General features: G+C 44.0%; 1 protein-coding gene across 1 annotated transcript in view; it reads right to left on the bottom strand.

The window, feature by feature from the left end:
* Nucleotides 1-18,519, bottom strand: part of LOC137335495 (solute carrier family 12 member 5-like) — a 290,880-nt gene extending 272,361 nt beyond the window's left edge. The window contains exons 1-2 of the mRNA XM_068000838.1: nucleotides 18,453-18,519; nucleotides 3,679-3,810 (exon numbers count right to left, since the gene is read on the bottom strand). Coding sequence (XP_067856939.1) covers nucleotides 3,679-3,810; nucleotides 18,453-18,467 — 147 coding nt within the window. The 5' untranslated portion in view covers nucleotides 18,468-18,519. The remainder of the gene's footprint in view (nucleotides 1-3,678; nucleotides 3,811-18,452) is intronic.
* Between the last annotated feature and the right edge of the window lie 2,282 nt (nucleotides 18,520-20,801).

Raw genomic sequence — 20,801 nt, 5'->3', positions numbered from 1 at the left:
CTGAAGCACTCTCATTTTCAGAGAGTAAGCACACGCAGCCAAAATTATTACCAAATCTCATTTTGGTCCAGAATTATTACTCACAGCCCTTTTGGTCCAGTTACTCACTGTCCTTTTAGTTCAGTATTACTACTCACAGTTCATTGTTCACAGTCTATTTGACTGAGGAATATTATTCACAGTCCATTTAGCACAGAATATTACTCACAGATGTTTTGGTCCAGAATTATCACTCACAATCCATTTGGTCCAGAATTATTACTTACAGTCCATTTGGCTCAGAATATTACCCTCACTCCATTTGGCCCAGTATTATTACTAGCAGTCCAGATGTTCACAATCTATTTGGTCCAATATTATTACTTATAGCCCATTTGGCACAGTATTATTACTCATGGTCCTTTTGGTCCAGTATTATTGCTCACAATACATTTGGTCCAGGATTATTACTCACAGACCCTTGGGGCATCATTTTAGCACCCGCTATCGGGTGCGTTCCTGGGGGGGGGCCCCGAAAATCGGGAAATCCCGGAGCGGAACCGTAGCCCGCCTCGAACCCGCCCACTTCCAGGTTCCCCACTAACGCGCGGCATGCGCGCGCAGCCCCGCTGGTGGGAATCCCGCAGGCAATTAAAGCCAGCGGGATGCCACTTGAAGCTATTTATTTTGCTTGTTCAGGTCATTAACTGACCTGATTAAGGGATTATGTCAGGAGGGGTGGGATTTTAGAGCAAACTGGGACTGTTTCCCATACTGGGGGAAACACTCCTAGTTCAAATGGACGTGTTGCAGCTGTCAGCCTGTGGCAGCTGCAAAGGTCCATTTGACAGGGGGGGGGTGGGGGGGAGACCCTCACTCATTGCAGGAGGCCACTCTGTCACTTGGGACAAAGTTTGGCCTCCACCACCCTCCTCCTGACAATCAAAGTCACCAACTTGCACACTTACCTCGGGGTCCAGAGACATGCACCTACCTTGTGGACCCCCTCAGATGTACATCTTCCGGATGGGGGCCGCCGTAGCTGCAGTCATGACCTCCTCGGAGGGCGAACAGCATCACCAGCCTCGCCATCCATGCCGTCCACCTCTGACACGTGGAGCTGCACAACAGAGCGCTGTGACACATCCACCTGTACAGCAGGAGGGAGGGCTACCGCAGAGGGAGATGCGTCGGGGAGGGCACTACCCTCGCCACAGGGTCCACAGACCGAGGCTCAGCTTCCTGGACCTCTCTGAGCAGCAGTGCACACGGAGGCTCAGAGTCACTCCACATGTAGTCGTGGACATCTGCAGCCTCCTTCATGCCAAGCTGCTCCTGGCTGGCCCGAGCACCATCTTCTTACCTGTCGCTGTCAAAGTCACCACTGCCCTCAACAACTTCTCCTCCACATCCTTCCAGAGTGCAACCGGGGACATCGCCGACATCTCTCAGCCGTCTGCACAAAAGAGCCCTGCAAATACACCTACACCCACTCTGCAGTGACACAATGGGTGGCATCAGTTGTGGGTCTTCATAGTGATCCTCAGGAAAGGGCATTATTGCACAAACCAGACAAGATTCGCGAAGACGTGGCAATAGTGGTGCCAATATAATATGTAATGTGAGTTGGTCAGAAATTCAATATAAGTAACAACCATGACAAACCCTCAAACACCCTTGTGCATTCCCTTCATGCTCACGACACGTTTGCCTCACGCTGCCTACTGCACATATGTGATGCATGCCCTGTGGCTGCAGCACAGGTAGTGGCAGGTTGAGTGAGGCTGGCCGTGAAAGAGATGCACGAGAGGGTGAGTATGAGATAGAGCCATGAGATTGTATGAGGATTGGGTTGAGTGGTAGTGGCGGGATGAGTACTGGCGAGGTGAGTAGGTGCAGGTTGATGAGGATGAGATTTGAGTGGGTATGAGGGGTGATGTGACAGAGTAGTGTTGGCAGTGCAGAAGGAGATGTGGGGTGGGGGCGGTAATGTGGCAGATGGAGTGTAGGGGAAAGAGTAAGTGTACTCACTTTGGCTGACCTACTGAGGTCATTGGAGCGCCTCCTGCACTGTATGCATGTGGGCGATATGTTGGTGGTGCAGGTGACCTCCTCTGCCACCTCGAGCCAGGCCTTCCTGGTGGCAGAGGCAGGCCGCTTCCTCCCACCCGCCGGGGGGAAGATCTCTGTCCTCCCCCTCCTCCTCACCCCATGTATTGATACCTGAAGTGAGGCATCATTAAACTGGGAGCAGCCTTCCCCCTGGGCTGCTCCATGCTGTAATTTTTTCTGTTTGTTGCAGCATCTGTCAGTGGAGGACTGCCCCTTTAAATAGAGCACCTCCAGCTGACAGATCTTACTGCGCATGCGCAGCCTGCCCGACGCGCAGATCAGCAGTGGGGAACCCGGAGGACAAGGTAAGTGGATCCAATTGGGCTACGATCGCGCGGGTGGCTGACTGATTTCGCCGGGCGCGTTACCCACGCCAGCTAGAACCCGCAGCCCTGGTAACATCGGGCCCATGGTCTAGGTTTTTTGCTTACAGCTAATGTTTTTTTGAGGGGAATTACACAAAACAATTTGAGATGTCTTGAGAGGAGCTTCTACACACTCAGTACGTTTAAAACGACTCCAGGTAAGTTTATAAAGTGCCCAAGAGGTCTAAGAGATCCCGTGAGCACCTTTTAAACCTGTTTTGACATCACTTTGGAATCATAATCCCTTTGATATTGAACTTAGGTGGCCTCACACTTCTTCCCCTTGGAGTTAGATTGGGATCGGACTCCAGAGTTATACTGGGCCAGAAATTGCGCACAGTGGCGAGGCAATGCTCTCTGAAGCTCCTGCGAATTAAATTAACAAAAATACTTACTGCAGGCTCTGTGGCGTTGAATTGCTTGCATTTGAACTTTAAACAAAAGGTACACTATCAACCCAGCCTCTGAGCAGCGTGAGGGGCTGGAAAGTCTGTGAGGAGAAGATACCCCCACAAAATCTGTCAGGAAGAGAAGTCACGCCCACAGGTTCAGGCTGCATTGCTCAAGCAGGCAAGCAGACTTCATTCATTTAAAGTTGGTATTCTGGATGACATTATGAATAAAAAATTTAATTTTTTTAATAAAAAGCCGAAGAAATAATTGAATTAAATTAAAGAGGCAGAAGGGAAAAGTAAAAAAAAATAATTTTTTCATTTAAAACAAAAAATTTTGATGACCAAAAACCATTACAATAAGGAGTAATGTGAGACTCCACATTTTTAAAAGTTAAGTTTTAGTTGTTTAGCAGTCATTAAGACTAACCGCGCTGTTAAAACTTAGTTTAGACCTGGTATTTTTAAGTGTACCTGTTTGGTGGCATAATTAGTTACTTTCCAGCTGGGCAGATAAGCAAATTAGTGCTTTTTCAATGATTTCTCTGATGGCAGCGTGCGATGGCCCTTTAATTTGACGCTGTCATATCAACAGCGAACCACCAGGAGCAAGTTCACGATTTCCGCATTTTACTGCGCATGTGCAAAGGCGGGAACTTGCTCCTTCAATTCACCACTAAAAACTGAAGAGCGCCGCTGAGCTCCTTCGTTATTTCGGGCGCGATTTCTGGCCCACTGTCATTTTTATATTACTGCAGAGCGGGTCCATAAGCAATGTAAAAATAGCAGTATAACCGCAAAGTAATCCTTTGGCCCATTGGATTTTGTACCTTGACTTGCTTCTTCCTGGTCCCCTCATTGTTTTCAGCCTCTTCGTGCTCCTTGACTCCCTGGGTAAGGTTGGTGTAATTTGCCAGTCCACTGAGAAGAGACGATACCATTGGGCTGGTATCCATTTCCTCCTGCAAAGCGGAAAGGTCAGAAATCAAAATGCTGAATTCCATACTGTGAGGTGACAGTTACAGCTTTGTGTTTCTGCAATTGATTAGCGCTACACTTGCTAATCAATAAGCACATTACAAAACCATTAAGAATTTAAATGCCTTGCTTGCACAAACAAAGACTAACAATGTAAACATTATGAAGGCAGTAACCCAAAATCCAATGTTATGAATAGCTGTTTAACCTCTGGCTTGAGCAGGCCCATTCTGACACCATTAGAATCACAAACCAATTCATCAATCTACATTGGGGCAAAATTGGATAAGTTGTGAATTGAATAAATTCCGAAAAGAAAAATCACAATTTGGGCCACGTTCTGATTCAGCTATCCTGTTCCTCGAAACAAAAGGAATATTGCAATTAGTCATGTTTGTGTTTTATATTCTGCACCCAAGAGCTATTGCTCCATGCTGCAATGTCTTAAATGTGATATTGTCAGTAATGTGCCTGATCTCAGCCAGGCTGCATGTTTCATTATGGGCTTCTTATGATGCCATTTTAAAAGGGAGTCGAAAGTGATTTTTAAAATATATCTTAAAATGTTACATCTGAAATATTGTCAATGTCCAGTCTGATTCTCATTGTGGCTCAGTGACTGAGGATTCAATTACCCCAAGAGTTTAGTAGGCCCTCTATCCAACATATATTTTGTTTTGATGACAGGTCCTCAACTGAAATGTTAACTCATCTTTTTTTCTCCACAGGTGCTCATTGACTTGCTGAGTGTTTTCAGCAATTTCTGTTTTTGTGTTGGATTTCCAGCATCTGCAGTATTTTGCTTTTTATGATGCATCCAATCTTTTTGATCTTTATTTAAATATATTTTTGATTGGGATAGACTGAGGGTGCATCTTATCCATCTGATTTCCTTACTTATCTGAGAGACATGCCACTGATCAATTTGATTTCTATGATGGTTTACTTCTTACACACACAATGTCCCTGATAGTCTGTGATACTGTGCGTTCAATCTTACCTGTTTTCCCCACATGAGTCCTTCATAAAAACAACACAGATATTAATCTCTAGCTTCAGCTATGTATATATATTAGAAAAGGGATTAGGTGCTGTTGTAGGACATTAGGACAGTGAATACAATTGTAAGGATAAGATTAATGATTTGAAGGTGTGCATTGAGGATGAGAGAATTGGTAGGATGCAGATTTTCAGTTCAGTTGAAACTCAATGAACTTGAGACAATAAAATCCCAGGCTTATCCTGTCCATGACCTAATTTTTGTTCCTATATCTAAGGAGACCTTTCCCATACTCCTGGACAGGATGTAAGAAAATCATAAAATCTATAACACAGAAATAAGCCATTTGGCTCATCGTGCCTGTGCCAGTACTAGCTTTTCAATGTGAGCTATCTACTTTAATCACATTTTCTTGCCTGTTCCCTGTATTATTTTATGTTCTTCCTTTTCAAACACTTTGTCAATTTCCTTCCAAATGATGTTAAAGTCTCTGCCTCAGTAGCCACTTGTGGTGAAAAAAAGAACATGCATTTATAGAGCACCTTTCTCAGGATGTCCCAAAGCATTTTACAGCCAATTAAGTACTTTTGAAATGTAGTCATTGTTGTAATTTAGGAAACATGGCAGACGATTTCCACACAGCAAAGTCCCACAAACAGCAATGAGATAATGACCGGATAATCTGTTTTTTAGTGGTTGGTTGTGGGATGAATATTGGCCAGTACACTAGGGAGAACTCCCTGCTCTTCGAAATAGTGGCATGGGATCTTTTAGGTCCACCTGAGAGGGCAGGGGGGCTTGGGTTTAACAACTTCAACTGGGACAAGGGCAATACTTGTTACGACTAGGAGATTAGGAACATAGGAATTGCTAGATGAAAATAGACCAAGATCCCTCTAGTTTGCCTTCTACCACCCTGGTTAGTCGCATGATATGGCGACAATGGAGTTGTTGACTAATCGTAGCAATTGATCTCGCAATTAGTCTACAACGGACCCAGAAATGGCACGAGGAAAACCCCAGTGGTGGAGAGCTCTGGGAACCATAGGTTCAAAGTCACCTTTCTCCTCCCAAGTATGTGAAAACTTACCACATGTCATGTGTCAAATACTCATATACGGTATCTCAAAATAATAATTTTCTAATAAGAACAAAATGGATTTTATAAATGAAACAAAATCATTTTAAACAATATTTTATTGCAGAACAGTGCAATATATATATAAATTTTACAGTATTTAAAGGGAAAGAATTTCATTCTCTAACCATTTATTTATGTGAAAAGTGTTTGTAGATAATTAATTCAGCAATATTAATGTCAGTATCCAAAATTTATACGTGGAGATTGTAAAAATATTTCATCAAGACTTGCATGGGTTTATTGGTAAAGCTGCATCCTAAAATAATGTTGAGCTATAAATGTAAGTTGCTTTTTGTTGAACAAGTCACATTCATCCTGAAACACAGCAGTTTAATTGCTCTTTTCACCTAGTAAAGTTTTTAATGAGCACACAGAAACATCAGTGGATTGCCAAGTCTGACTGGCCGTTCCTTCTCATCTTATTTACATCTAACATGGGTCTCTTTATGTAAAATAATAGGGCTTATTTGTACACGAAACTTCTATTTATCTCAGTTAAATGTCCTTCTCCATCAAACATCTGTTTTCTGAAAACAAATTTAGAATTTAATATAGATTCCCCACGCTAACAGAATATGTTCTGACAGATAATGAATGCATTACTAAAACACAGTCATGAAGATATCAAAATCCTGGATCCATTATTAATGTTATTGGCCCGATTATCTTCCCATCTATTCATATGAATAGTTCCACTAAATAATGTTGTGAGTTGAATACCTAATGCAAAGAACGTGGCTGCGGGTTCAACCAATTTTTCTCTTTCTCTTCTATTGAATTTGATGCTCATCAAGGTGAGGGATGTGACAGTGCCAGGGATCGGAATACATTTCAGGGCTTCAGTGGCAGCAATTAGCACTCCCAGCTCAAGTACAGCAAAGTTAGATGCAGGCTAAACCTCCCCCTACTCTGCCCCAATGATATGCCTCTCACCCTATTGCACCAGTGGAGCATTTTATATACAAATAAAATGATTTTCATCAGAGTAATAGTAATTTAAATATAGGTGCTTCTCTCTTGCCCAGTTCTCACATACTGGTCAAGCTTTCAGATGACATATCTCTCCCATCTTGATATCAGTCATCACTGCCTGAGGCACCAGTGGTGGCAGTGACAGCAGGCCCATAAAGAGCGGTGAAGGAGGCCTCGAGACCAGAGGCACCAGCGGCGGTGGACCTGAGAGGTGGACCTGAGAGGTGGGCCTGAGCGGCGTTGGACCTTAACGGTAGACCTGAGCGGTGGACCCGAGAGGTGGGCCTGAGTGGCGGTGGGCCTGAGCGGCAGTGGGCTTGAGAGGTGGGGCCTGAGCGGCAGGGGGCCAGAGCGGTGGACCCCAGAGGTGGGCCTGAGCGGCAATGGGCCTGAGAGGTGGGCCTGAGCGGCAGTGGGCCTGGGTGGCAGTGGGCCTGAGCGACGGACCCGAGTAGCAGGAGGATTATTTGGTGAAATCAAAAACAACAAAACAAAATCAAGGAGTGATGTCACAGGACAGCAGGTAGGTGATTGATTGGTGAGTATTACCTTTTGTTTTGCTGTCTGAGCTAGGGCAGTGGTTTAAACTAAGAGCCAGGAAACTATAACTTGCTATTACTTAATTAAATTAATAACTTAAACTAGATAAACTAATTAGTTAATGAAACTAAAAAAACAAACGATTGAATAAAAACTTTAACTAATTAAATATATAAAACAAGGTTAGATTGGGATGGCAGGGCAGGTGGTGTCGTATCTGCATTATGTGAGAGTTTGTGGAGACCAGTGAGATCCCGAGCAACCACACCTGCAGTAAGTGTCTGCAGCTCAAGAAACTTCGGCTCAGAGTTGTTGAGCTGGAGTCCGAGCTGCAGACACTGCAATGCATCAGGGAGGGGGAGAGTTATCTGGGCACTTTGATCCAGGAGGCAGTCATACCCCTTAGGTTAGATAATGGTTTAGAGTTGGTCAGTGGTCAGGGACACGAGGATGTGACTGTGAGACAGGCAGGTATGGGGACCCAGGATGCAGTGATGGAGGAGCCCCAGCCCTTGACCTTGTCCAACAGGTGCGAGATACTTGCTACCTGTATGGATGAGAACAAGGACTGCAGGGAGGATGGGCAAACTGACCACGGCACTGTGGTACAGGAGGCCATTCAACTGAGGGGAGTAAAAAGGAATGTGGTAGTGGTAGGGGATGGTATAGTCGAGGGGCTAGACAATGTTCTCTGCCGCCATGAGCGGGAGTCCCGAAGGCTGTGTTGCCTGCTGAGTGCGAGGGTTAAGGATATCTCCTCGCGGCTGGAAAAGAACTAGGAACAGGAAGGGGAGGATCCAGTTGTCGTGGTCCACGTAGGAACCAATGACATAGGTAGAACTAAGAATGAGGTTCTGCTGAGGGAGTTTGAGGAGCTAGGGTCCAAATTAATAAACAGAATCTCAAAGGTAATAATCTCTGGATTACGACCTGAGCCACGCGCAAATTGGCATAGGGACAAACAGATTAGGGAATTAAATGCATGGCTCAAAGTGGTGTGGGAGACAGGGGTTTTGTTTCATGGGGCACTGGCACCAGTACTGGGGAAAGAGGGAGCTGTTCCATTGGGACGGGCTCCACTTAAACTGAGCTGGGACCAGCATCCTGGCGAATCGAATAACTAGGGTGGTAGATTGGGATTTAAACTAAAATGTGTGGGTGGTGGGGGGGGGGGAGGGTCAGGTGAGGGGAAAATTAGAAATCTAAAGAGAAAAGTCAAGGCAACAGAGCAGTGTAGTGATTTGGGTAAAGATAAGCAGAGTGTGATATAGACAGAGAGTTTAACGGTAATAGTGATCAGCAAATAAGGTCAAAGCAGAGAAAAATGGTAAAAAGTTAAAATTAAAGGCTCTTTATCTGAATGCATGAAGCATTCGTAACAAGATAGACGAATTAAAGGCACAAATAGAGATAAATGGGTTTGATCTAATAGGCATTACAGAGATGTGGTTGCAAGGTGACCAAGGTTAGGAACTAAATATTCCAGGGTACTTGACATTTTGAAAAGACAGGCAGAATGGAAAAGGAGGGGCTTGTGGGGGGGGGAAGGGGGGCATTCCTGATAATAAAGGATGACATAAGGACGGTAGTGAGAAACATCTTGGCTTGGAAGATCAGGAGGTAGAATCAGTAAGAGTGGAAATGAGAAATAATAAGGGGCAGAAAACATTGGTGGGAGTATTTAATAGGCACCCTAACAGTAGCTACACCATTGGACAGAGTATTAATCAAGAAATAATAGGAGCTTGCAACAAAGGTAATGCAATAATCATGGGAGACTTTAATCTTCATATAGACAGGACAAATCAAATTGGTAAAGGTAGTCTGGAGGACGAGTTCATGGAATGCATTTGAGACAGTTTCCTAGAACAATACGTCGGGGAACCAACCAGGTAACAGGTTATTCTGGATTTTGTATTGTATAATGAGACAGGTTAATTAGTAATCTCATAGTAAAGGATCCTCTCGGGAAGAGTGATCATAATATGATAGAATTTCACACTGAGTTCAAGAGTGACATACAATAAGTCCGAAATGTCAATTACATAGGTACGAGGGGCGAGTTGGCTAAGGTAGATTGGGAAATTAGATTAAAAGGTATGACAGTAGATAAGCAATGCAAACATTTAAATAAATATTTCAAAATTCTTGATGAATATACATTCCATTGATAAATAAAAACTCCATGGGAAAAGTGAACTATCTGTGGCTAACTAAAGAAGTTAAGGATAGTATCAGATTAAAAGAAGAGGTCCATAATGTTGCGAAGAAGAACAGTAAGCCTAAGGATTGGGAGAGTTTTAGAAACCAGCAAAGGATGACCAAAAAATTGATAAAAAGGGAGATAATAGAATATGAGAGTAAACTAGCAAGAAATATAAAAACAGGCTATAAGAGCTTCGACAAGCATGTAAAAAGGAACAGGGCAGCGAAAGTAAACATTGGTCCCTTAGAGGCTGAGACAAGAGAAATTATAATGGGAAATAAGGAAATGGCAGAGACATTAAACAAATATTTTGTATCTATCATCACAGTAGAAGACACAAAAAGCTTACCAGAAATAGTGGGGAACCAAGGGGCTAATGAGAGTGAGGGACGTAAAGTAATTATTATCAGTAGAAAAAAAGTACTAGAGAAACTAATGGCTGACTAAAAGCTGACAAATCCCCTGGACCTGATGGCCTACATTCGAGGGCTCTAAAAGAGGTGGCTGCAGAGATAGTGGATGAATTGGTTGTGATCTTGCAAAATTCCCTACATTCTAGAACAGTCCCAGCGGATTGGAAGGTAGCAAATGTAACAGTGCTATTCAAGAAAGGAGAGAGAGAGAAAACAGGGAACTACAGGCCAGTTAGCTTGATGTTAGTCATCAGGAAAATGCTGGAATCCATTATTAAGGAAGTGGTAACAGGGCACTTAGAACATCATAATATGATTAGGCAGAGTCAACATGGTTCTATGAAAGGGAAATCGTGTTTGACAAATTTATTAGAGTTTTTTGAGGATGTAACTAGCAAGGTAAATAAAGGGGAACCAGTGGATGTAGTATATTGGGATTTTCAAAATTCATTTGATAAGGTGCCACATAAAAGGTTGTTACGCAAGATAGGATATTAGCATGGATAGAGGATTGGTTAATGGACAGAAAACAGAGAGTAGGGATAAACGGGTCATTTTCAGGTTGGCAGGTTGTATCTAGTGGGGTGCTGCAAGGATCAGTGCTTGGGCCTCAGCTATTTACAATCTATATGAATGACTTAGATGAAGGGACCAAGTGTAATGTATCCAAGTTTGCTAACGATACAAAGCTGGGTGGGAAAGTAAGCTGTGAGGAGGACACAAAGTGTCTGCAAAGGCATATAGACAGGTTAAGTGAGTGGACAAGAAGGTGGCAGATGGAGTATAATGTGGGAAAATGTGAGGTTATTCACCTTGGTAGGAAGAATAGAAAAACAGAATACTTTTTAAATGGTGAGAAACTATTAAATGTTGACGTTCAGAGAGATTTGGGTTCCTCCTACAAGAAACACGGAAAGTTAGCATGTAGGTACAGCAAGCAATTAGGAAGGTATATGGTATTTTGGCCTTTATTGCAAGGGGGTTGGAGTATAAGAGTAAGGAAATCTTGCTAAAATTGTACAGGGGTTTGGTGAGACCACGCCTGGAGTAATGTATACAGTTTTGGTCTCCTTACCTAAGGAAGGATATATTTGCCTCAGACGTGGTGCAACAAAGGTTCACTAGGTTGATTGCTGGGATGAGAGGGTTGTCCTATGAGGAGAGATTGAATGGAATGGGCCTATACTCTCTGAAGTTTAGAAGAATGAAGCATGATCTCAGTGAAACATTCTGAGGGGGCTCGACAGGGTAGATGCAGAGAGGTTGTTTCCCCTGGCTGGAGAATCTAGAAATAGGGGGCATAATCTCAGATAAGGGGTTGGCCATTTAAAACTGAGATGAGGAGGAATTTCTTCACTCAGAGGATTGTGAATGTTTGGAATTCTCTACTTCAGAGGGTTATGGATGCTTAGTCTTTGAGTATGTTCAAGGCTGAGATAGATAGATTTTTGGACTCCAGGGGAATCAAGGAATATGGAGATCGGGTGGGAAAGTGGAGTTGAGGTTGAACATCAGCCATGATCTTATTGAATGGCAGAGCAGGCTCGAGGATCCGTATGGCCTACTCCTGCTCCTATTTCTTATGTTCTTATGAATACTCCCCATAACTGCCTTCATAAAATTGATGGGTTAACAAACAAACCTCTTGGTTTGCGTTGGTCAGAGATTTGAACTCACGCCCTCTCGATTACTAGTCCAATAACATCGCCGCTACACTACTGTACCAGGGTCTCTGGGGCATAACTTCTTTACACTCCAAATGTGTTCCCTGGGTCAGAGTGGGAGGGGGCGGGGGTGGAGAATCCCTTTGCTGGGAGTTCCTTTTTTTTTTATTCGTTCATGGGATGTGGGCATCGCTGGCGAGGCCGGCATTTATTGCCCATCCCTAGTTGCCTTTGAGAAGGTGGTGGTGAACCGCCTTCTTGAACTGCTGCAGTCCGTGTGGTGAAGGTTCTCCCACAGTGCTGTTAGGAAGGGAGCTCCAGGATTTTAACTCAGCGATGATGAAGGAACGGCGATATATTTCCAAGTTGGGATGGTGTGGGACTTGGAGGGGAACATGCAGGTGGTGTTGTTCCCATGTGCCTGCTGCCCTTGTCCTTCTGGGTGGTAGAGGTTGAGGGTTTGGGAGATGCTGTCGAAGAAGCATTGGCGAGTTGCTGCAGTGCATCCTGTGGATGGTACACACTGCAGCCACGGTGCGCCGGTGGTGAAGGGAGTGAATGTTTAGGGTGGTGGATGGGGTGCCAATCAAGCGGGCTGCTTTGTCCTGGATGGTGTCGAGCTTCTTGAGTGTTGTTGGAGCTGCACTCATCCAGGCAAGTGGAGAGTATTCCATCATACACCTGACTTGTACCTTGTGGATGGTGGAAAGGCTTTGGGGAGTCAGGAGGTGAGTCACTCACCGCAGAATACCAAGCCTCTGACCTGCTCTTGTAGCCACAGTATTTATATGCTGGTCCAGGTAAGTTCCTGGTCAATGGTGACCCCCAGGATGTTGATGTGGGGGATTCGGCAATGGTAATGCCGTTGAATGTCAAGGGGAGGAGGTTAGACTCTCTCTTGTTGGAGATGGTCGTTGCCTGGCACTTGTCTGGCCCGAACGTTACTTGCCACTTATCAGCCCAAGCCTGGATGTTGTCCAGGTCTTGCTGCATGCGGGCAAGGACTGCTTCATTATCTTAGGGGTTGCGAACGGAACTGAACACTGTGCAATCATCAGCGAACATCCCCATTCCTGACCTTATGATGGAGGGAAGGTCTTTGATGAAGCAGCTGAAGATGGTTGGGCCAAGGACACTGCCCTGAGGAACTCCTGCAGCAATGTCTTGGGGCTGAGAGGATTGGCCTCCAACAACCACTGCCATCTTCCTTTGTGCTAGGTATGACTCCAGCCACTGGAGAGTTTTCCCCCTGATTCCCATTGACTTCAATTTTACGAGGGCTCCTTGGTGCCACACTCGGTCAAATGCTGCCTTGATGTCAAGGGCAGTCACTTTCACCTGACCTTTGGAATTCAGCTCTTTTGTGCATGTTTGGACCAAGGCTGTAATGAGGTCTGGAGCTGAGTGGTCCTGGCAGAACCCAAACTGAGCATCGGTGAACAGGTTATTGGTGAGTAAGTGCCCTTGATAGCACTGTCGACGACACCTTCCATCACTTTGCTGATGATTGAGAGTAGACTGATGGGGCAGTAATTGGCCAGATTGGATTTGTCCTGCTTTTTGTGGACGGACATACCTGGGCAATTTTCCACATTGTCAGGTAGATGCCAGTGTTGTAGCTGTACTGGAACAGTTTGGCTAGAGGCGCGGCTAGTTCTGGAGCACAAGTCTTCAGCACTACAGCCGGGATGTTGTCGGGCCCATAGCCTTTGTTGTATCCAGTACACTCAGCCATTTCTTGATATCACGTGGAGTGAATCGAATTGGCTGAAGACTGGCTTCTGTGATGGTGGGGATATCGGGAGGCGGCTGAGAGGGATCATCTACTCTGCACTTCTGGCTGAAGATGGTTGCAAACGCTTCAGCCTTGTCTTTTGCACTCACATGCTGGACTCTGCCATCATTGAGGATGGGGATGTTTACAGATCCTCCTCCTCCCGTTAGTTGTTTGATTGTCCACCACCATTCACGACTGGATGTGGCAGGACTGCAGTGCTTTATCTGATCCGTTGGTTGTGGAATCACTTAGCTCTGTCGAAAGCATGTTGCTTGCGCTGTTTAGCATGCATGTAGTCCTGAGTTGTAGCTTCACTAGGTTGGCACCTCATTTTTAGGTACGCCTGGTGCTACTCCTGGCACGCTCTCTACACTCCTCATTGAACCAGGGTTGATCACCTGGCTTGTTGGTAATGGTAGAGTGAGGAATATGCTGGGCCATGAGGTTACAGATTGTGGAATACAATTCTGCTGCAGCTGATGGCTCACAGCACCTCATGGATGTCCAGTTTTGAGTTGCTAGATCTGTTCTGAATCTATGCCAGTTAGCATGGTGGTAGTGCCACACAACACGTTGAATGGTGTCCTCAGTGTGAAGACGGAACTTCATCTCCACAAGGACTGTGAGGTGGTCACTCCTACCAATACTGTCATGGACGGATGCATCTGCAACAGGTAGATTGGTGAGGACAAGGTCAAGTAGGTTTATCCCTCGTGTTGGTTCGCTCACCACCTGCCGCAGGCCCAGCCTGACAGCTATGTCCTTCAGGACTCAGCCAGCTCTGTCAGTACTGATACTAGCCATTCTTGGTGATTTACACTGAAGCTCCCCACCCAGAGTACATTCTGTGCCCTTGCTACCCTCGGTGCTTCCTCCAAGTGGTGCTCAACATGGAGGAGGACTGATTCATCAGCTGAAGGAGGGTGGTAGGTGGTAATAATCAGGAGGTTTCCTTGCTCATGTTCCTCTGGTCTCCGTGGGATCTGGTGTGAGGGTGGTTCTCCCAGTGAAATAAGACATTTTGGCCTCTAGAAGTACTAAATTGGGCCCCACTGTGGGGGGAGGGGGTTGGAGTCCAGTCCAAGGAAGCAGCCTAGACCCCTGCGGCACTGGTAAATTTTTAAACATTTTATTGATCAACCCCCTTTTTTAAGAGGGCTGAGGGGGTGGAAAATTATTTTGATGTGTTGGGGGGGGGGGGAGCGAAGAACCAGGCCAGGCGCTCTCCCCATGACAGCAGTAGAAACAGAAGTTTCTGACCCATGTGGTCCAGCAGGCGCCCAATATGCTCGTAGTGGCGTTGGTGCCCACCGACTCTGCATATCTGGCGGGGTCAACAGTGGAGGGCACCAGCTGGCACATTTTGGCTTTAACTGCTGGGATTGTGGCCCGTGCAAATTCAGGGCCTGTGTTTCTAAACTGTTTAGAATAGTCTTAGTTTGGAGAGAATCATAACAACAACAATCTGCATTCATCTTGTGCTTTTAGCATAAGAAAACATTCCAGAGGCACTTCACAGGACAGCAATCAGACAAAGATTGACTCCGAGCCAAAGAAGGAGATATTATGAGGGGTGACTAATAGCTCGGCCAAAAGGATAGGTTTTAAGGAGCGTCTTAAATGAAGAGTGAGAGTTGGAGAGGTTCAGGGGGGGAATTCCAGAGGTTAGGGCCCAGGCGGCTGAAGGAACGGCCAATGCTGGGGTGATGCAAGTCAAGGTCAAGAGGCCAGAGTTGGAGGAACGCAAAGTCCTTGGTGGATGTAGGGCTGGAGGAGATTATAACGAAAAGGAACGCTAAGGCTTTTAAGGGACTTGAACACAAGAATGAGAATTTTAAATTTGAGGCGTTGATGGACTGGGAGCCAATCAATACAATAATGAATGGTATGCAACCATGTAGCTTAAAGCTGCTGACATTCTCCATCACTGTGGTCTTATGTTTAAGTTCCAGCTCTGGGCCCGTCGGCAGTTAACAAATGTGCTGGGTCTAATTGTTATTTAGCTGCGGTATGAGGTGGGACAAGTGATGAAAGCAGAGAGTCCCACAGAGATTAAAAACTATCACTTAATCTTCCAAATGTTGCTCCGTGTTTATGGCATTGATTCCATTGGAATGTCAATTTAGGAGGATCTTTTAATATTGGCAGCTGTCCTGCTGGTTGCAGCATGTGTTCGCTTCAGCTGGGCACAGTATGCACATGCTCCTCTGGGAATGCGGAGGATTGTCCTTTACATTCTCACATTATAACAGATACCTAATACACTCTGCAGAACTGGAAGAGTGAGATGAGTTTCACCACTCATTTATTTACGTCTTTAGCCGGTAAGAAATGAAAAGAGGCAAATCCCACAATGGGGAAGAGAAGGGAGAAATTGGGGAACATCTGAATAAGGCACGACAATTTTACAGTGAAACATGTTTTTTTACTTAATCTTCAAAGCATTAAGGACAACAAATGGTACAAATGTGATATTGTGAGAATAATTTCAATGGAACTGTCTCAAAACGAGCTCTCCACTGATGGCTCGGTGGATTAATGCATCCCATAGTGTGGTTTCGAGCAATGCAGATTAGAAAAATCCCAGGTATGATGACTGGTCTGTGTTAAATTCATTCCTCTCTGCCAGGGTGACAATGGGGGTTCTGCAATTAATCATAGTGCCCCCAGGTTGGGAAGGAGAGACTCAGCCATTTCTAATTGCTGTCTAGTGGGCTCTGCTGAAAACCGTACACTGCGGTGAACACAACATCGGGTTCATTTGTGATGCCCCAAGGTTGAACAACTTGTTAACACTAACACACAAAAAGTGACCAGTTGGTCAAGGTACTGGAGAGCAACCAGTAGCCATGGAACCATACTCCAGTGTGAGAGAAGGGGAGAAAACAGGCAAAAGCAACAGTGGAACCATATTGCATAGACTCGGCTTATATTCCCTTGAGTATAGAAGATTAAGGGATGATCCAATTGAGGTATTTAATATGATTAAAGGATTTGATAGGGTAGATAGAGAGAAACTATTTCCTCTGGTGGAGGAGTCCAGAACAAGGGGGGCTTAACCTTAAAATTAAAGCTGGGCCATTCAGGCGTGATTTCAGGAAGAAGCACTTCTTCGCACAAAAGGTAGTTGAAATCTGGAACTCTCTCCCTCAAAAAACTGTTGAGGCTGGGGGTCAATTGAAAATGTCAAAAATGAGATTGATAGATTTTTGGTAGGTAAGGGTTTAAAGAAATGTGGAATCAAGGCAGTTAAATGGAGTTAAGATACCGATCGGCTATGATCTAATGGAATGGCGAATAGGGTCGAGGGGCTGAATGGCCTATTCCTGTTCCTATCTTATTACTTCAGAGATTCAAAATGATGAAAGGCTATAGGTAGTGGTGTGAATGATTAGAAAGTTAGCTTTAGCCAGTGGAATGTTTCTCCAGGCTTCAAACCGGCTGCCCTTACAAACCTGAATGGAATCACTCAGGACACATGCAATCTGCTCATCACTGGAGGTACTGAGCAGTCCCAAAAGGGAAATTCTGTCAGGTCGGAAGATTCACAATATTTTTGAACAGGTAAAGTATGTTTTTCAGCTACATTTTTTTGTTCAAATAATGATGGGGAAAGTCTCTTGAACAGAATATATTCTTGGGCTTTTTTTCCCTTTTAAGCACAAAAACAAAGCACACCTTTAGCTAGCCAACTTGAACTGAGCGCAGCCCACTGATGGAGAATGACAGTATGCTTCAAGAAACCTTTCTTACATTGTGTTTTCTTTGTCTGCAATGTATTTCTGTTATGACTCAATTCTGCTCCTGCAGTTTTGAGAAACCTGTATGAAATCCCAGTGTGACCAGCAACAAAAGTACAGCAGGTGGAAATATAGTCTTCAGAATGACACAGAAAATAAAATTTAGAAAAGATAATTTTACCCAGCGCCCAACTCATCACTTTGGTTCTCCTTGCTCAAACAGCAATTGATTTTGTTTGGCCAAAATGAAAGAAGATTATGCTGCCTTTTGATCATTCAATTGTATTTCTAGAAAAGCTCCCAGCACAGATTCTGTCTTCTGGCAGTTGTTGAAATTTACTCTTGATGGTGTATGTCATATTTAATAACTTTAATAAGTATCCATCGGCTGTTTCTGGGTCAAGAGTTCTTCATTCAAAAAATGCAACAGTAAGAAATTGCATCGACTGAGTGCATCAAAAACAGTAGTGGGGCACATTTTTCACTTTCTCACACACAAACACAAAAACACACGCACAAATATCTCCATGCTGCTATTTAGACAAGGCAAAACAACGTAGACTAGGTTCTAATGTCATACTACAGGAATTATCGTCGATTTTAATGTTGATTAGCATGGCAGCAAGATAATTTTCAGCTTGTACTGAATTTAACTGCAACAGGCATTAGCTGCTAAAATATCAGACTAAGGATTACAGAAAGGACCAAGGATCAAATTCAAAGACTTCACTCTTTATAAAAGATCAGAGGATACTTCTATAATCATTGGGGGCAATATTTTACCATCCATGCCATAAACTGCGTCAATATTTGCATTGCATCAGCTGTATTTGATATGCTAATCGTCACAAATGTTCAGGGATAGTCACTCAACTGGCAGAATGTTGTCCCTTGACCTTGAACAATGCCAGTACAGGGGCAAGATCTGAACTTTGAATTGACTCTGTTCCAATACATAGACACATATGACTCTGTGTAGCACTGGGAGATTCATCTCTTTGTAACAATCCCTCCAAAACGGCCAAGAACAAGGTGGCAGATGGCTGACTACATCACATTATTAACAGTCTTAATTTGTCACTCACTGAGACACAAAATCGCACAAATTACTGTCAGAACTCTCTTGGCTAAATTTATGGTATTTGGTATTTGCTGTAAATTGTCTTACTGTACCTCAAAAAGGGCCATATTTTTCCCATCATACTCCTTTCCTTTTTCAACCTCCGTACTGTTAATGAAGGGACTGCTCTCCTTGGGGTTTCCATCTCCTGCAATAACACAAACAAAAGAGAAGCACTGATAAGAATGTGTTCAGTAGGTTGGAACGAAAAAGAGTTTACACACATATAAACACCCAATCTGCACTGTGCATATGCATAGAAATTAGTCTAAAAGAAGTGAATGTCAGATGCATGAAGGCACTAATTTTCTCACTACCAAAGTCACCATTTGGCATCATTCTGTTTGTAGTTGCTGTAGCAAGGTTGAGTTTTTTGAAAGTAATATTTCTTGCCACATGGCACCATTTTGGAATCTGAACTACAAACAAACAATTTATTGAAAGCACAGAAAACTAGACAGAGCAGTTCAACCACCTAAGTTATCCAAAATCTGCTTTATATAACAATAATTGGAATGATGGACATGCTATAAACTATTTTTCACAACATCTATAACCACAACAGAGATTTAGTGCCTTTAACATAGGAAAACATCCTAAAGGGTGGAGGGAATGGTCAATTCAGAAACAGTGCAGGGACTGGGAGTAGAATTAGAGGAGGCGAGTAGAATTAGAGGAGGTAGAAGAAGTAAGATTTGGGGAGGCTGTTGGAAGCAGGGAAAGATGAAGCAAGGTAGAGATGGTTCGGAAGAGAATTCCTGAAAATAGGGCCATCGGTGGTGGCCTGGATAAAAGAGAAGTAGTCCAGATATTCAGAAGAGTGGATGGTGCATGCTGAGGTGTCGGATTGGAGGTGGTTGCACAGATAGGGTGAAGTGAGGCCTTGGAAAAGTTTGCAGACAAGGATTAAGATCTTGAAGTCAATTTGTTGGGGAATGGGAAGCTGGTAGGGGTAAATGAGCACAGGGGTGATATGCAAACTAGACCTAAGGGGAGATAAAATGTGGGCAGTTAAATTCTAGTTAAGTTGCAGTTTGTGTAGATTGGAGCTCAGGAGTCCAACACAGAAACTGTTGGAGAATCTGCACTTGGAGATGACAAAGGCATCAATGAGGGTTTCAGAGGAGGTAAGGATTGAGGCAAATGATATTGTGGGGTGGAAATATAGATCCCAGGTCATGAGCTGCATATGGAGTTTGAAGCTCAGCTTAGGGTTGTACAGGACTCCAAGGTTGTATGATGTCCAGTTTAGCATGACTAAGAAGCCTGGAAGAGGACAAAATGAGAAACTGGGTGCAGAGTTACTGGCAAGAACAAAACAGGATCTCATAGGTCTTGCCATTGTTTAGTTGGAGGAAGTTTTTATTCATCCTTGACTTAATGTTGGACAAGCAGTCAGACAGCTTGGCAACAAATGTCGAGTCAGGGATGGTGGTGGAGAGGTAAAGCTGGGTGTCAGTATATGTGTGGAAGCTGACCCACACAATGTGGGTTCAGGTTGTAATGAAAGACATTGTCACAGCAGTGTGCATGACTTACAGTGATTCTCCAACTGCTGTTTTGCTCTGGTTTGAATCACATGCTAAAAGAAATGTAGCAGCAACTTTCTAAGCCACTTGAGTGGAAAATTGCTAGAATTGCTCAGAGAATGGGGGCTGAAATTGCTCTTTGCCAATAGTGCAAAACGGGCCCGTCGCAAATCGATAGCTGATTTTTACACCGCGCCCGATTTTGTTTTCCATTGAAGTCAACGGAAAAGAAAATTACGCGTGGGACAAAAGAGGCTACTGATTTGCTGTGGGCCCATTTCACACTACTGGCAAAGGCTAATTTCAGCCCCCATTTGTTAAGTAAAAGTTGGAATGTTCTCCTTCTTTAAAAGTGGTTGCAGGAAAGTAATATTTGATTCCTAGTGCTTTCTGTGAGGTGCACTTTAATTAATGCTCCACAGAAAAGCTAATGCACCTACAACTATGTTGCTGAACCATGTGTTTCTTCACTACCCAGTCACTTAATGAGCTTAAAGCTGCAACCATTGACTGATTCTACTGTCCAATGTGCATGCCTTTAAGGTTTGGTTTTCTGTGAGAAACCTCATGTACCCAGAAGGCTCTGTATTAGATATGGCTATAATCTCAACCATGCTGCATTTTCTATCAAAATTACAACCTGTGGTCAAAAAAATTATGTTTAGGAGTGATCTTTGGTGTCCTTTTCTTTTGGGTTATCACCAGATACAGGAGACACATGCATTAACTCATGAAACAGTCAGTATATTTTAAAAACTATCAGGATGACATTATATAACGCATCTCAATGGAACGAATGTGTTAGGAGTGCAAAATTCAATCCCATTACAAACAGGAACTGTAACAGAATAGTGGCTGTCATATTAAGGCTGT

The sequence above is a fragment of the Heptranchias perlo genome, chromosome 19 (assembly GCF_035084215.1).
Source record: "Heptranchias perlo isolate sHepPer1 chromosome 19, sHepPer1.hap1, whole genome shotgun sequence".
Taxonomy (NCBI): Eukaryota; Metazoa; Chordata; class Chondrichthyes; order Hexanchiformes; family Hexanchidae; genus Heptranchias; species Heptranchias perlo.
Note: the sequence above shows the minus strand (reverse complement) of the source record. Positions and strands in the feature narration are given on the sequence as shown.